Source organism: Medicago sativa, chromosome 2 (assembly GCF_051527215.1).
Source record: "Medicago sativa cultivar Bolivia chromosome 2, Bolivia_mono, whole genome shotgun sequence".
Classification (NCBI taxonomy): domain Eukaryota; kingdom Viridiplantae; phylum Streptophyta; class Magnoliopsida; order Fabales; family Fabaceae; genus Medicago; species Medicago sativa.
Genome location: NC_140750.1, coordinates 22,259,034 through 22,277,305, shown reverse-complemented (window position 1 = coordinate 22,277,305; position 18,272 = coordinate 22,259,034). Strand labels below are relative to the sequence as shown.

The 18,272-nt window shown below is 33.1% G+C and overlaps 2 protein-coding genes across 5 annotated transcripts; both read left to right on the top strand.

The window, feature by feature from the left end:
- Nucleotides 1-2,041: 2,041 nt before the first annotated feature.
- On the top strand, nt 2,042-6,909 carry AAH (allantoate amidohydrolase). Of its 4 annotated transcripts, none has more exons than XM_085743881.1 (13): nt 2,042-2,233; nt 2,479-2,595; nt 3,362-3,406; nt 3,698-3,801; nt 3,873-3,957; nt 4,088-4,204; nt 4,500-4,609; nt 4,686-4,791; nt 4,895-4,981; nt 5,078-5,320; nt 5,429-5,554; nt 6,229-6,390; nt 6,495-6,909. In XM_085743881.1, exons 4-13 carry the CDS (start codon nt 3,779-3,781, stop codon nt 6,612-6,614), a joined length of 1,179 nt encoding a protein of 392 aa, XP_085600007.1. In that variant the 5' UTR covers nt 2,042-2,233; nt 2,479-2,595; nt 3,362-3,406; nt 3,698-3,778; the 3' UTR covers nt 6,615-6,909. The 4 variants fall into 4 exon arrangements, with proteins under 4 accessions (XP_085600007.1, XP_085600006.1, XP_085600008.1 ...); XM_085743880.1 differs by having other exon boundaries at nt 3,315-3,406; XM_085743882.1 differs by lacking the exon at nt 2,479-2,595.
- Nucleotides 6,910-14,116: 7,207 nt separating this feature from the next.
- Nucleotides 14,117-16,997, top strand: LOC146945548 (Haloacid dehalogenase-like hydrolase (HAD) superfamily protein). Its single transcript, XM_085743878.1, has 5 exons — nt 14,117-14,176; nt 14,982-15,375; nt 15,662-15,868; nt 16,464-16,762; nt 16,891-16,997. Exons 2-4 carry the CDS (start codon nt 15,118-15,120, stop codon nt 16,758-16,760), a joined length of 762 nt encoding a protein of 253 aa, XP_085600004.1. The 5' UTR covers nt 14,117-14,176; nt 14,982-15,117; the 3' UTR covers nt 16,761-16,762; nt 16,891-16,997.
- The last annotated feature ends 1,275 nt before the right edge of the window (nt 16,998-18,272 follow it).

The window sequence follows — 18,272 nt, the reverse complement described above, 5'->3', positions numbered from 1 at the left end:
AATTAATTAATTAAATAATTAATCCAACATGTTTCTTAAAATCTTGGGAAATATTTGGGCTGAAAACCATTTCAGATTTGTCTAGATTAATCATTTGATAAGGTTAAACATTTGTTTTTGTGGTGGCTCAAGTATAAGACTGCAAATGTTTCTCTTGAGTTTGCTGGTTGGTGGCAGCGCCCTTTTAATTGTCTGGGTGTTGGTTAATTATATTGTTTGTTTCTTTTTTATCAGTGCCCTATTTGTTAATGGCTGCTGATTAATTGTTTTGTGTATTTGACTTTGTGCTTCTTCTCGACACACCTTGTGCTGAGAATCATGGTGTTTAATATATCCCAATTTGACTTGTTATAAATATATATATCCTTATATAAAGACTAACATGATAACAAATAATTATTTATAACAATTAATATAATAATAAATAAGTATATTGAAAGACTGATAAGACAATATTGATAAAGTATTGTAACACATTAAAATACTATTTTGACAAAGGTAGTGCATAATCATAAGTATTTTAAAATATCAATACATAAAAATTTATTATGTTTATTCATTACACATTTAAAAATTAAAATGACTATTTATTGGACTATTAAATTTTTAAAGGATTTCTTTTTTTAAATAGGGATTCTAAAGGATTCTAAAGGTACAATAGGGAAAAGAAAAAAGGAAATCCATATGTACTCATTGGCCCTTCAGACTTTACTAGTTTAACACTTTGACATTAACACGGTTTCATCTGGTAGATTCGATTCTATGGTATCTTCAGAAAACGACAACGGGTCGATTCATGTGGATCATTGACTAGGGGTCCCCGTAAATGAAGAATTAATCATGATAAAATATTAATTTTTTGAGTAAGCGTGATAAAAAATTATTCTCTGCAAAAAATACAAAATGCTCCTTTCGTTGTTGATTATAATTATAAGTAAAATTTTGATTTTTTAAATTCATTCAATGAAGTCTCCGCGAGCATAACTCACTTAGCAGGAATATGTAATGTTATATGCAAATGTTGAGGTTCGAATCTTGGACATCCCACTTATTCCCTTTGGAAAAGGTGAATTTTAGTCACTAGACTATTTGATAAAAAAAAATTCATTCAATTAATAATATATATTATAGATTATATATTTCATTAATTGAATAAACCTAAAAATTAAAATTTGCTTAAAATTGGCAACGGAGGGAGGAAGAAACACAATTTTAAAAAGCAAAAATAAGCGTAATTGATGAGGAAAAAAATACTCCCCGCGTCCAATAATGAAAAAATCATTTGATCATTTCATATAGAAAAATGTATAGATGGAAGAAAAAGAAAGATATTGTCAATATAGTAGTAGTTAAATATTGGTGTTCTATTTATCATTATCATAAATGTAAAATGAAAAATATTGAATTTAAGTAATAAAATTAATATTAATTAAAATGTAAAACTGAAAAAATGTAATTATTATTGTATTGAAAAATGAAATAAATCATTAATTTTATAATAATTTTTTTACAAATGGATCATTCCTTGTGAGACGAGGAGAGTACATCATTTTCAATTTGCCATTTTTGAGAAGTGTTGGGTACTGCATTTATTATTTAGAAATAAACAAATATTTAATTTTAAGAGTAAAATTGCAATAATGAGATTAAACATAATAATTGAAGTAAATTGTTGTTTATAGTTGAGATTTTCAATTTTATATTTGTTTTGTTGCTTATATTTGCGACCAAAGTGAGTCTACTGCTCGGTATATGTTACAATAGAAAGTTCATTTTTTAATTTATTCAATAAATGATATATATCATTTACATTGTTATTTTTGATTTATGGCCCTGAATGTTTGTAATTTGATGACGTTAAAGAAGAAGACAATTGCATGCAGAGTTACAAAGAGAAAAACAATTACACAGAACCACTCAGTTTGTAGGGTCCAGCATTGCTTACTCGTGCATGTCACGAGTCTTGTAGAAACAGCCGCCACCTCCACCACATGCTGTTCTTTCAATTCATATATACCTTATTGTTCGGTTCTGTTCCTTTGAGATTGAAAAGAGAATTAGCGAAAACTGGGAAGAACTCTTCTGTTTCGTTTTTGCTTCTTCTCTCTCTCTCTCTCTCTCACACACCATAGCCACACACACACACACACTATGATTTCTACTTTCATTTTCTTTCACTCGTTTCTCTTCCTGTATATTCTATCAACTCCTTCATGTGCTTCTTTGTTTTCTGGTAATTTTCCTTTTCTTTCATGTTTCTTTGTTTTGTTATTAATAAAAATAAAAATAACATCTGAATAAAGGACTAAAAAAAATAACATGCTTAAAAAGCAGAATATTATTAATCTTTGAACTTTTTTTTTGTTTTTGTTTTGATTCTTGGAATCTTTGATGGAATGTTAAGATACCCTTTTAAGGATTCAGATTCCTTTTCTATGATGTTAGCAAAAAATCTCTTTTTTTTTTTTTGTCTCTCAGATTTCGATGCAACAGAAACCTGGAAAAGAGGCGTACCTGAATCAACAAACGCCAGCTCAGCTTGTTTGATGTTTGAGAACAAATGAAAAGGGTCTTTTTATTTTATGAAATGTTCAAGTGAGCCATTGTTGTTCTTGCTTTGACTCTTTTTCTGGTTGTGTTGAGTACTTTGAGTGTGCTTTTGTTGATTTCTGAGAATGACACTTATAAAAAAAAAAAAAAAAAGTGGAGATTATGTTACTGTTAGTGTGAGTAGAGAAAAATAAAATAAAGTTGTGATGTGTGTTTTTTGTGGTCAATTGATAAGAATTGTTAGCTCTGTAGCACTAAGGACTAACACCTGTGTCCTCCAACACCAGATGACACATGTGATTATATTCGATTAATTTATTTTTTCAAATTATTGTCGATGTGTCATTATCGTGTCCGGTGTCTGTGTCACTCAGGGCTTCATGGATGTTTATGATGGCAATGATGTTGAATATTAGTTCGACTTGGATGTCTTCAAATCATGGTTTTAAATTGCAGTCGCAGTTGCAGTTACGCTGCGAACTTGTATCTTGCAGTAAGCTTAAATTGCAGCTGCGTACGGCAATTTAAAACCTTGGTTCAAATTGTATTTGGAGTATGTGAGCCAGCAATGCAATAAGAGAGTGATGAGTTACTAGTTTCTGAAAATTGGTATACAGGTTTTGTGGTTTCTATTAAGAAAATTGTATGTATGTTGGCTTAATTTAACTTGGAAGTAGGGGACAAAAAATAAAAATAGAGAGCACAAATTAGCTTTTTCAGTTCTTTTTGATGAATGTGCTAAATGCTTACCTGAAAATGGTTAGGAATTGAAACTGGAGATTTAGAAAAACGGGGTGATTTGTTTCCGCAGATTCTAAGAGATGAGGCAGTGGCAAGGCTTGTTGAGCTTGGAAAGGTACCTAACTTCAAGAACTCATCTTTACTTTGATGATTTTCCATCAATATTTATACTGTAGTTAAAACTGCATTGAGTAAATATCCAAATTGGTCCTTGAAATTGTAAGACTGTATCAGTCTAGTATCTTACATTATCGATGATTTGAAAGGATCCCTGAAATTGCAAAATTTTGATCAATGTTGATATGCAACACTCTGCATAAAAGACTAAAATGTGCCATAAAATGTGAATGTTGCTGGTTATTTGTTACATTGTTCTTAGTGGTTAATGTTGGTGTTGGATGAACAGGTTAGCGATGCTAGTGGCTATCTAGAGAGGACATTTTTGAGTCATGCATCCACGAGGGCGATAAATCTTATTCGAAAATGGATGGAAGATGCTGGTTTGAGAACGTTAGCCTTCTAACTCCTGTAACTCTAAATAATTTCTCTTAAAGCATAACTGATGAGTATGTTATTTTCAGTTGGGTGGACCAAATGGGAAATGTACATGGTCGAGTTGAGGGTGCAAATGCAAATGCAGAAGCTTTATTGGTTGGATCTCACATGGTGAGACATATACAATATATCCTCAACTAACATTGAATGAAACTGAACCATTTCTTGACAGTTAATGGTAAATTTTAGTAAGAATTCATTATTCATGTCTCTGACTTTGATGGGTACTTATTTTGGTTAGGACACTGTTGTTGATGCTGGTAAATTTGATGGAGCACTAGGAATAGTCTCTGCAATATCTGCATTGAAAGTTATGCATGTCAATGGAAAGCTGCAAAATCTAAGGCGTCCTGTTGAGGTCAGTGTGTCAAGCAACTGGCTGATATTGTTTGCAATATTTTTAATGATATAGTCTGATGCACGGTTACTAGTATTGTACGATACATGCGAGCATATCTCGATTTTATATTAAATTGAACTCAATCAATATGAATCTCTTGTATGTGTATTCATTTGGACATGAATTCCATCTTGAATCCCAATTCACTATGCTGAATCCCGATTCCTTTCAATGAATCATCATCTTGGAAATGCTGGAATGATGCCACTTTTTTTATTGGTGTCATCTTATTCATGTGATCTAATCTTTGCAGGTGATTGCATTTTGTGATGAAGAGGGTGTGAGATTTCAAACTACTTTCTTAGGCAGTGGTGCTATAGCTGGTATTTTACCTGCTACAACATTGGAGATACCTGATAAGAGGTATCAAGGAAATTTTTGGTTATTGCTATTGTAAAATTTTATGTAAGCAAGATATTTATTTATAAACGTCTTTCAGGAATGTAACGGTAAAAGATGTTCTTAAAGAGAACTCGATAGAAGCTGCGGAGGAAATGTTTTTGCAGCTCAAGTATGATCCAAAATCTGTTTGGGGTTATGTCGAGGTATAACAAGTCTTTGCGTTAGTCGTTTATAGTGGTGTTTGGCTCAATAATTTCACTAACATAGCTAACGAGAATTTACTAACCCATTTCTTATGTGCTGCAGCTTCACATTGAGCAGGGTCCTGTGCTTGAACAAGTTGGTTTCCCACTTGGTGTCGTTAAAGGCATAGCTGGGCAGACAAGATTGAAGGTAAATTTTTTTCCAACTTGTTTAAGCATTTGAAAGTAATTAGCATCCGTAAAAAAGAACTGAAATCCGATATTAATGATATGCTGTTTTGTGTAGGTCACGGTTAAAGGCTCACAAGGTCATGCCGGAACTGTTCCAATGTCCATGCGTCAAGATCCTATGGTGGCTGCTGCTGAACAAATTGTACTTATGGAAAGCCTCTGCAAACATCCTGAAGAGTACCTTTCTTACGATGGTCGTTGCAGTGATTCATCGATTAAATCACTTTCAAGTTCACTTGTTTGTACTGTTGGTGAAATATCAACATGGCCAAGTGCTAGTAATGTCATTCCAGGCCAGGCAAGCGACAAATTTCCAAAAAGCTGTTGATCTGGTGATCTTCAAGTGGATATGTTTTTTGCTTTCTCAAATTGAAGCTTGTGATGATAATGTGATGATTGGTTGCAGGTTACATATACCGTGGATATACGAGCAATTGATGATACAGGACGTGAGGCTGTTATCTATGATTTATCCAATCGAATTTATCAGATATGTGACAAGCGTTCAGTTTCCTGCCTTATTGAACACAAGGTATGGTCTTGTCAAAGCCGACCAAACATATTCTTTAAGCATAATACGAACTTTGAGCTGATGTCTTTCTAAGTGAGAGGGAGTAACAGAAAAGTCAGGAGTCTTATAAAATTCTTAGAATTTAGGGAATACCTTATCCTTACAAAACCGGTTTGTAAGGTCTCTCTGCCCATCACTTATAAACACATTTCCAGTCCCTATTTCATACTACGTGAGACTCTTAATACACTGCTCTCACATTCAGAACTGGAGTTTATCCAAGACCTAAAATGTGTCTTGGATAAACTTTGATATCATTTAAAATTTGAGTTGAGTCCAACTAATCTCTACAAAACTGGCTTGTAAGGCGAGGATTGTCCAATACTTATCTAAACACATTTCAGGCCTTATCTCATCAAATTTGAGACTCTTAATAAAAACGAATGTGGCTTCTGTTCCAGCAGAGGTCGAACCTCAATCTAAAAGGATAAAACAACACTACTTACCACTATGCTAGGCATGCTAGTTATAAAAGTTCTATAAATACTTATAGTAAAGAGGTATTTTTTGTTGGTGGGCCTAAAGTAAGGACTTGGGCCACCTTATGCCTGGGTTTGTTTTAGATCTTGTCTAGGTTTTTCAGTTTGTTTTCTGGAATTGTATATCAACCAATGATTTTTCTGTGTTCACCTCAGCATGATGCAGGTGCTGTGATTTGTGATCCAGAACTAAGTTCACAGCTGAAGTCTGCAGCTTATTCTGCACTCAAGAGGATGGAGGGTGACATTCAAGATGAAGTACCAACATTAATGAGTGGAGCAGGGCATGATGCCATGGCAATGTCTCACTTAACAAAGGTTTCACATCTTTTTTGTGTCGAGTCTCAATATTTTTTCTATAATCAAATGTTAATATATTGGTTGTTATGTTAGAATATGACAACGTATGAGGATTTGAACAGGTGGGAATGCTGTTTGTGCGATGTCGCGGAGGCATAAGTCACTCTCCACAAGAGGATGTGCTAGACGATGATATCTGGGCGGCTGGTTTAGCAACCTTATCATTTCTGGAAAATCTATAAGAAAACTATGTAAACTAAATATGTAGATATTGTATTTGTAGCATGTAATTATAGGTTAGTTTATTTATTTAGTTTATTCATAATTCAACACTTCATTCAACTGTATGTGTTTCCTTATAGCCGTGTTCTCAAATTATTCTCCTATCAAGAGGAGGCCAACCAATTTTGTAACAATTAAATTTGTTGCAAAGTATGTTGTGACAATCAAGTCTTCCATGATCATACATATGATCAAAGTTTCAAATGTACTTGATAAATTGAAGAAAGGATATCAAAGCCAGTTTATTCATGCTTACATTTGTCAAAAGTAACTAGTAGTAGCTTCTTATGCTGCAAGCTGTAATAGGAAATTGAGAATCTCACATAGTTTGTTGCTTTGTCTTTTACAACATGAAGTTTTTTTTTTATGGGATATTTAAGTATATGTGAACATTGTAAGGGGTATTTGAATATATAATTTAGTTGAATTGTCTGAATTTCTTGTTGTTTTCATTTTAGACTAAGGTCTCAATCTAACATGACCTAAAGCACCAACATAAACTGGTCTAATAGTAAGGGCAATGATGTTAAGTCTTGAGCAAGTCATCTTGAGAAGGTTTTAGCTTAGCAAACTTATCAGTACATTGATTACCTTATCTAAGGTCATGTTGGAAGGTAAAACACCGTTGCAAATTCACACTAAATCCACATGTTTTCTACTCCCGCCGTCCCTATATGTAACCACCTTTTGCCTCTAATAAAAGGGGCTTACATATAGGGACAGAGAGAGTAATAAAATAGATGAATATTTGATGCATATGGGTGGTAGGAAGGAGTCAGGGCCGGTCAGAGGGTAGCACCACCAAGACAATCGCCTTAGACTTCTAAAAATGTAAATATTTTTCTTCACAAAATATCTTTACTATTTATAAACCAAGATTAATGAAATCTTTATGAAATTAACCGTGTCTCAACAAAGGTTAAACCAATCGACTTTTGTTTTTTGTTACAACATCAATTACATTAATTTAATATATGATTTTGTCATGATTCATGATCTTGAAACCGTTTTGGAGCTTCCACACCTTTTTCAATTTCTCCTCCATAGTATTGTATCATAAGCTTTTTTTACCTAGGAACTTAACCATGCATCTTTCCAAAAGAGTGCATATGCTTTGGAAAACATTGTTATCAAGGAAGATCTTTGGGAGGAGTCTGTTATCATTCTCATGTTCTATGGGAGCCATATTTCTTGCTAAGAGGTCATTCTCACTGTTGCTATAAAAAACATCATATTCTTTTAAAGAATTTTGATGATGAAAAAATGTTATGCCTTCCAAGTTGCAATGAAAAATACAAAGAGCTGGTAAAAAAAAACAATGGGAAACCACTAAATTATTCCCTAACTTTGTAGATCGCCGTTAAATATGTCTGCGATTTTATTAATATTTCAAAAAAGTTTAGGTCTCTTTTAAATTTTAGTCATATAATCCTTCAAAAAATATGTCAAAGACTAAATTGACGGTAAGTGAATAAACTTACCGACCAAATTGACAAAATTGATTTTGGAAGTGTCAAATCAATGTTAACATATTTGTTTATTATGTGTAAAATTGATTCTAGGGTAGTGTTAACTTGTGCCCTTAGGGCACATGTTAAGAAATCTCAAAAAAGAAATATTTCCTTAAATTTTGTGCATTCAACTCTTTAAAACATTAAAGATTAAATTTAATGCACGCATTCCAATACAATATTTCTACATTTGGTTTCTAAACTTGTGCCTTAAGGGCACAAGTTAACATTTCCCTTGATTCTAACTTGAAACTATAATTTTTTACTTTTGATTCTAAATATGATTTTTAAAGTGAATTTCAAAATCAACTTTTGTAGTCTCATAACCAAACGTGCCCTAAGACGGGTAGCATTTTGGTGCCATTAATGGCACCGTGCCATTAAATATGGGCCACACAAACACATTATCATTGCATCTGGGCCACACAACACATCTATCTTGGTGCCATTAATGACCCGGATTTAATGGCACGGTGCTATTAATGGCATCAAAGTGCTACCCGCCCTAAGACATTCAAAATCTCATAACCCATCCTAACCAGAGCAACCAAAAGGGAAGCTTATGACCCCACATCACGTGGAACACGTCCATAAATAAGTAAATAATTTTTAAGCTTTTCCAAAAGTTAGGACTTAGGAAATGTGTGTCAAAAAAAAAAGAGAGTACGAAATGTGATTCCTAGGCCAAGGTTTTAGGCCCTTAGCAAGCGGTATTAACGTTGGTACTCCAAACAATACCTGACGCTGTTTCGCAGCTAAATACCACCTTAGAAGGCGACCAAGGTTTTTTGTTTTTGCGCACCATTTATGTTTGCACTTTTCCTATTTATCCCATCTACCATTTTCACAAGAAAATCCAAATTTTAATTTTTAAGTTGTAAGAGTCGATCAATTTAATCTCTCAAATTTATTTTGTTAAAGAAAAAATCTCTCAGATTTATAAAATACTAAATTTGTTTTAATTTTTCTAGAGGAAATTTGTTTTCAATTATTAACCACTTTGACAATTTCAGAGTGAATAATGAATGTAGTTATTTTTTTTTTGAACAAAATGATGAATGTAGTTATTGAAAGATAAATTATGAATTATATTTTATAAAATTATCGTTCATTAATAATACGTGAACATAAAAATTTAAAGAATTAAAAAAAGAAAGATCAGTATTAAAGAATTAAAAAAAGAAAGGAAATGTCAAACTTATGAATTTTATTAAGCAATTTAAAAATAAGAATTTTATTTTGACAAAACAAATATTAAATTTAAACAAAAAAAAAGCTTGAATGCATGATTTTTAAGATAAATATTTCAAGATGCATATATAAAGTTGTTTCCCTCCTAAATTTAGTGGTCCCTAAGGATGCAACAGCATGGATATAGAGGATCTAAATCTACTAGTTAAGGGACAAATCTAATAAGGTGTATGGTTGTACTTGTACATAGATATTTTCCTACAACAATATTTCCATAAGCACTATTGAAATATATTAAAATATGGTTAAATGGCTAAAGCTATAAAACATATATGATTTAAGGGATTTTTTTTTTCAAGATTTAAGGGAAATGTTAACGAATGTCACGTGTCTTTGGGACATCTGTTAAGACATTTAAATGATAACTTTTAATGAAAATATGTGTAATCAATGCATTGAAAATCAAAATATTTAATTTTTTTATAAATTAATTTTTATTTTTTGAAATCCTTAAAGAGTACTCCCTTCGGTCACTATTATAAGCAAAAGTCAACATTTTAGATTCATTCAATAAATGATGTATTTGGTCAGTAATATAGACCAAATACATCATTTATTGAATGAACCTAAAACGTTGATTTTTGTTTATAATAGTGACCGGGGGGAGTATCTATGAGTACTCGTTAACAAGATCCACGATTTAATTATTTTAAAAATTTATATTATTTAACTTTTATCTTGTTTATATTTTTCTTTTGTTGGACAAATCCTTCATATTACTTACAAGAAAATGCTAACTAGTGCTTATAAAACACTAGTTAAGGAGATTAATATATAAAATTTGAAAGTGATGAAAAGTGTAATGTTCAACTTTATGAAAGTCAAAAGGTTGTTGTTTTTAATGAAAATTTTCTATTTTTTATTAATAAAAATAGAAATTAAACATGATAAAATACTTTACAAAGAAATAATTAATGTACTTTAGAATTTAAAAAGAGTTCATCAAGACCATTACAAAAGGAAAATCAACTAAAAAAAAATCTAAAAAAAGTTCTATGAAAAAGATGATAATTTTTCTAAGAGAATTTAATATTATTATAATCATATTTTTTGATCAAGTATATTATTATAATCATATGCTAAAACTTTTTTAAACATGATATATTTTTTTTTTATAAGGCAAGAGCAAATGACATCAAAAAGAGTGACTCTCGACTAACTTGGTACCCAACTCTAATATTTTGCCAAATGCTTATATATATATTATTAAGAAAAAGGAAAAATACATAAAAATTAGGGGGACATAAACCTAACCCAGTAAATCAACATAAAAGTGTAGGTCGACCCCAAACGGGAAAAACACAACACAAGTGGATCATCCTTTAATTAATCCTAAAACTAATCAAAGGTCTTTAGTGTGGTGACTGGGTCGTCCGTCAACACGAAAGCGAGTTCATGTACCATCAACTCCCTGCAGCAAGCTAAACGACCCTTTCGATTCCCATAGTCCAAATCAAACATAGTGAATGGAGAAACTAAACCGATGTCTGAATCGTCTGCCAGCACAGAAGCGATTCAAGATCCTTGATGTAACACCCCGTTTTCCCAACATAAAAATTTCATTTAAAATCAGAGTATTTTGATCACAACGGAATGTCACATACTTCATTTAAAACATAAAATGGATAATAATAATAATCCTTCAAATCCAACATCATGAAAAATCTTAAACTATTGCAGCGGAAATTAGTTCAACATTTAAAAGTCTTGGCACGCAGGCCTTATTGAAAAATCTCATAAATTAGTTCATAGAAGAGACACGTAAGGAATAGAAGTAAAAGCAAGCCCCCATCCCGTTACGTATCAGAGCACCTAGACACCAACTGAGAGTCCAATCATGAACGCCTCTAATCTTTATTACCTGCACATTACCCACGGTCGAGGCAACATATACGCAGAAGGGGTGAGATTTCATAATCAATACATTAAGCATATAATCCAATAAAATGCATTTAACAACTTAACATTAATAACATGTCAACAATTAACAATCAGTATATTTTTCATGTCATAACAAATACAATCATCAAATATCATTACTAATTTTCATCACAAATCATAATCAACTTAACACTCGACTTGACGACACAACTCATCTTTGACCATGCAACTCTATCAACTCAACAACAACTTGACAACACAACTCATCTAGACCATGCGACTTTATCAACTTGACAACAACTTGACAACTTAACATCATTAAACTTCTTGATATGCAAATGCATGTGGTACCAATCAACAACAAATGAGCATAATAGGCTCTTCAACGTGTGAGCACAAAGGCTGCCGGGCCTAAAGCCCCCAACTTTAATGAGCACAAAGGCTGCCGGGCCTAAAGCCCCCAACTTTAATGAGCACAAAGGCTGCCGGGCCTAAAGCCCCCAACTTTAATGAGCACAAAGGCTGCCGGGCCTAAAGCCCCCAACTTTAATGAGTATGCAATGAACTCAACTCCCAACAACTTAGACAACGACGTGTACAACTCATATGACTCATAATCATGGACAACTTCTTAAATCCCAACAACATAGACCGACTCATGCAACCTCAAGACACTAACAGTCGACAACAAAAAACAGCAACAACATACAACAATTAACAACGCTTGAATGTGTTAACATTCACGTGAAGAATTAATTACATCAATATAAATATCATAAAACATCATTATAGCATTCATGCAGCAACACTTCTAATTTCAGTCACCATAACAGACTTCTGGAGCTTATGAAAACATCCTAAACAGCTCTCTAACTTACTTCTAAGGTCATCTCAAGACTACACGTGCGAAAGGATCGCATCGGGACAATTTTGGGCAACTAACAGCCTAACTCGCAGTGGCGAGTAACTTCACTCGCAATGGCGAGCAAAGTGTGCATTCTGGGTGCCTACGTATTTACTCGCAGTGGCGAGTTATTCTGCTCGCAGTTGCGAGCTCACAGGTCACTCGCAGTTGCGAGTTGTGTTGCTCGCAGTTGCGAGTTCTGGGTTCTAGCTCGCAGATGCGAGTGTTCTTGCTCGCAGGTGCGAGCGATGAATGTCAGTACGGCCAGAAACCTAAAAATCACAACTTTTCACCTATATTCATGATTCCTTCATCCAAATAGCATCTAATTATCATCTTAAGTCATATCTAAGGTCTGTACACTAATTTTGCATCAATCTAACATCTGTTCTTGATTCATTCATCAAAATTGATCCTAAACCTAATTCTCAATTCTTACCAAAACTTAACCTAATCATGCTAAATTCATCCTATAGAATTATACCCTTAATAATATTGAAAATTAGTCTCACCCTTACCTTGTAATTGCAGAATCGATAGCCTCTCCCTCTGGTTCTCCTCTTCTGACTTTTCTCCCTTTTCTCCAAAAGCGTTTCACGTAAAAACGTTTCCCACTTATGTCTGTATTATTTATTTACTCTTATTACTCATCTCACCTATAAACTTACTCTTTCCACCTCACAGCCCAACTTCTAATATTTTTATTTTATTTCTCATATCTTATTTTATTTAATAATAAAATAAGTCACACCAACATAACAACTTCACAACATCATATACTCCACATAATTTATTTATAAATCATATTATTCACACATATCAATCATATAAATCACTTAAATCATAAATCATATGAGCATATATTTATAATTATATTCTAAACTTCATCGAATTAATTAAATAATTAAGACGGGCGTTACACTTGAACTTCTTGCAAAACAACAGCAAGCTATAATTGCCCTTTCGAGCCAAAACCATTTGAAATAGAACACGGCGTCGGTACACAAACCACAACACACATTGAATTGCAATAGTATCCGAGCGTTCAACTCCAAATTATACACGTTCTTCCGTATCAAAACAGTGGGAGATGAGGAAACAAGTCCCCAAACCCACCACAAAAGCCCTTTCGAGCATTATATTTCAGTCCAAAGATGAAGGGTTCACAACCCAACAACATTGAAAAAGAACAAATACGGATAGAACCAAAACCACCTCCACCTATAGGCAAGTGGCGATAGTTTGTAAACCTAAAATTTGACCACCGCGGCGGCTTCGACGGTGGTATTAAGATACCATACCCGTATCGAAACTAAGAGAACATATCCATGCCAGATTTTCAATAACTCACATGTATATCAATTAGATAAAGTATCAATTATTTTTCCTTACTTTTTAACTCAATTGATATTATCATTATTGTTAAATTGAAAACTATCATACAAGATCGAACTTAATATGTGAATTTCATGTTTACCACTTCTTCAACGGATAGCTCGTGTCTTTAAAAACATATGTTAAGGAAATTTCTTACAAAAATATACATAAGTAGATATTTACTTTTTAAGAGTCAAAGTATTATAATTTTTTTTTTGTTAAAATAAGAATTATGTTTTTCAATATAAAGTTACTTTTTTTTTTTTTGGAATTATTTTTTTAGAAGGTTACTCTTTTTGGATTATTATTGAGAAAAAGAAGAAAAATTATGAATTAAGTTAAGTATATGAAATAATATAATCAAAACTAGGGGCTGTTAATTGACTGTAATTAACACATCCCTGTCTTCGAAAACAAGAAAACATTACCCAAAGTTTCTCTCTCTCTCTCTCTCTCTCTCACCTCACACACACGCAACAACACTGCCCTTTTCTTCTTCATCATCTATATAATGGACTAACGAATCATTTCTGATTTCAATGGACCGTTTCTGATTTCTACACAAAGTATCAACCTTTTTCACTTTTCTTAGCTTCTGGTAAGAATAAGATTCTTTTTCTATCTCTCAAATATTGATTTGTCTCATTTGTACGAAAGAATGATAAAATTATTAATCTTTTTTGTAAAATATTTTCTGGGTCTTCACCTAAACACGCTCTAGTATTATTGCATATTTATGTTTTATTTTTTTTCCTACAAATTTGTTCTTTTGTAAATGTTGTGTCATGCATGTATGTGATGAGTATTTGTGCGTGTGTTTTTTCTTTGCAATGTTTTGTTTTATTTTAAATCCCTTGTTTTTATCGCCCATTTTCATAATTTCAATTTAAGGTTTTACTATTATGTTTCAAGCTATGGTTGCAACTAGAAACAAAAATGTTGGTTTTTTTGCATCCATGGAGTGTACCCTTGTTGTGTGTTTTTTGTCTAATTGGCTAACCAGTGATTAGGTGGGTAGATGGGTTGATTTCAGATTGAGGGTTGTTATGATGATAGAGATTGGAGAATATGCTACATTTTGGAATCATTTCTATCTGCTTTTAGTTACCACACTTATTTGGTAAAATAAAATTACCACACTTATTGTTAGTAATTGGTAATTTTGGATTAAGTTTTGTTTTGATGATAGAGATTGGAGAATATGCTGGATTTTGGAATCATTTCTGTATGATTTTGCTTTTTACACTCATTGTTAGTAATTGGTAATTTCTATGTCAATATCTTCTTGCCCGTCCATTTTGCATAGAGCCAAACAATTTAATAATCCATATCGTCATGTGTGCTAGTTCATGTTTGAAATTCCTTTTCGACTTAAAAAGCTAATTTTGGAATCACACATGCAGGCCTTACTATCGATTTTGAAGGAGTTCAGTACTTTGCCCTGTGACTTGGTTCCTTGAAATTTACATTCGTGTGGCTGTACTGGAAAACTCTTCTGAACAACATAGCCATCTCAGGGCCTCTGTAATTTGTGCAACCATGTCAATTTTGCCTAAACTACGCTGTGTCACTGTAGATGTTACCGGCACCCTAATGGCTTACAAAGGGGAGCTTGGTGACTACTATTGCATGGCTGCCAAAGCTTCCGGCCGTCCATGCCCAGACTACAAACGTATGCATGAGGGCTTTAAGTATGCATATAAGGACATGGCAAAGAAGTATCCGTGTTTTGGGTTTGCAGCCAAAATGCCGAACATTGTGTGGTGGAAAACCTGCGTGCGAGATTCTTTTGTCAGGGTAAGATAGTTGTCACAGTCATTACAGTCGGTGTTTACATATCAAGATGCTTGTGTTGTTATATTTGCATTGTCATAGAAGGAAAGGTAGCATATTTTGTTTGGTTCTAAATTTGTTTTCTACTACAACAAATTCTCTAAAACAATAAGTGTTTAACCCTTATTGTTATGTTTGGATTTATTGTAAGCTATCTAAATCAAGCAATGAATTGCAGATTTATGATGCCTGCATTCTCATGTGAAAATGCCCTGGATTTTATGAATGATAAATTTTGTTTTCCTGGCAGGCCGGATATGAATACGACGAGGAGACATTTGAAAAGATTTTCAGGCGCATCTATGCATCCTTTGGTTCATCTGCACCATATACTGTCTTTCCAGATTCCAAACCATTTCTTAGATGGCTTCGCGGAAAGGGTCTCAAAGTTGGCATTGTTAGCAATGCTGAGTATCGATATCGAGATGTGATTCTTCCAGCTTTAGGTTTAAATCAGGTAAACTTCCTACAATTTTCTTAAAGTTTTCTGTCAGAATTATAAATGTGTTAAGAAGATAAATTAATATTTAACATTATTATGTAGTCCACTTAAATAGCTAACTACAAAGTAGCAAAAAATCATATACAAAACTGTGTATGCAAGAAAACTCTTCGTGCAAGACCTCGTTAGAAATGTTAATACAGAATGTAGCACATTGGTTTTAAAACACAAGCATCATTGTTCATCTTTACACATTTGATGTGGTCGCAACAATTAAGGATCTGCTTGGATTGACTTATTTGAACTTATCTACCAGCATAAACAGTTGTGAATCTGTTTGGGAGAGCTTATGGAAACAACTTATGACATGTCCATAAGCTGTTTTAAGCTTATTTTGATAAGCTCTCCATGATAGCTTATGAAAACAATTTTCAGCATATATAAAATTACTCTGACTTTATTTTAGCTTTTGTTATAGAAATAGCTTATACATAAGCACTTATATGCTATAAGCGATTATTTAAATTGTTTATCCAAACAGGGGTTAAGTCTTATACACTCATGTCCGTGAGACGTGAATGTCTGATTGTTATAATGTTTGATGATGCAGGGATCTGAGTGGGACTTTGGTGTGTTTTCCGGCCTTGAAGGCATTGAGAAGCCAGACCCAAAAATTTACGAGATTGCGCTTGAGAGGGCTGGAATTATTGCACCTGAAGAAGCTTTGCATATTGGCGATAGCATGCGCAAAGACTATGAGCCAGCTAAGAGCATCGGAATGCATGCACTATTGTTGGATAGATTTAAGACACCAGAAGCCGTGGAATGGAGGAAGTCCGGCGCAGTTGTTCTTCCCGACTTAACGACAACACAAGAATGGCTCTCTTCAGAGAAGTCAGCTTCCTAGAGGTTTTATATCTTCGCTGAAGTAGTATATTTATGTATCATTTTCCTTGTCTGATGGAATGCCTGTCTTTTGTACCATTCCAGCGGGTATCATAGATTCGTAATTGCATGTGTCTGAATATAATGTGCAGAGCCATGCTTGAGGATATCTGTTGACAGGATTGTGATCTTCTGATGTAGCTCTACCATAACATTGTAATGCAGTCGTACTCAAATGATACTTTCTCTTCCTTGTTTACTTAGTTTCCTATGTATTTTACTTTCTATTCCTGTCAAAAGTTTCTGTTTATTAGGTTTTGTTTTTACTTGAGTTGTTTTATGTTTTACTCCCCAAGAATACAAAAAAAAATTCGACTAAGTATAATTTTAAACCGAAGAAAAGGTCATTTGATCGGAAATAGGAAAAGCTGGTTACCCTGCTACAATTGATCAAATGGAAATTATGACCAAACTCATGATTCTATACTATTACGAGGATGCCTATGGTGATAAAGTGTGTATATGGTGGACCAATTCTTGGAAATGATTTGAAACTCAAAAAACTGATACATACCTGATAAGTAGAAGTTCATGGTATTATTATTCATCTTTACGACCAAGATGGTGATTCAGTCGGTACCGATTCAATAAGAAAATCAAATATTATTGTATCAAAATTCAACATATGATTGTTTTCCTTTTTTTGTCAAATTGGTACTGATCAGGTTACTGTTTCTATTGTAAGGACTTGGAGAATCCTAAACTTCTATTTTAAGATGGTGTCTCGGTTGTCGTCAAAGTTGAGTGATTTTCAAGCATCGGTTTACCCTAGACCACACTAGACACCTTTCCACTTTAGCAGTCGTCCAAAATCTATTCAATGTGATAATACCCCACCAAATATTCTTCCATGCTTATAGCCCAACCTTGAGTAAGAAATTTGATGAGTGGCTTGAAAGAACTTATTTAAAAGTATTTTAATTTCAATATATAAGTATGAAAAGTGCAACAAGTGTCCTAAGGATACTAGTCAAGGAGTCCAATATAGTAACAGTGTATTGAAGGTTGTGTAGTCAACTCTTTAAATGTTGAAAACATAACTATTTTCAACACAACTTAAATATTTGGAAGAGTTTATAAAAGTCAAGAGATTGACATATATGGTTGAAACTCCGGATAATATTAGCTGTGGTTTGGGTTATAAATACAGAATTTCTTGTTAATAAGTTATATGGCATTTTTAGTGAGATTGGTGGTTCATCATATAAAAGTGTGGAGAAGTTGATGTTCTTTTTCAATTTCAATGTCCAAATTTCATTTTTACACAAAACAAATACCGAGAATGAAATCAACTTTTAAATGTGCATATTCAATTTGAATAGCTTGTTGAATTTAAGTGTTTATGAGATGAGTTTTCATATGATAGCATAATGAAGTTGTTTAGCAGAACACTATCTTGCCATATTCAAACTTGATGTAACTAAACATAACTTTGAACAATAATTTTTAAAATGATTTGGTGTGGACCCGAAAT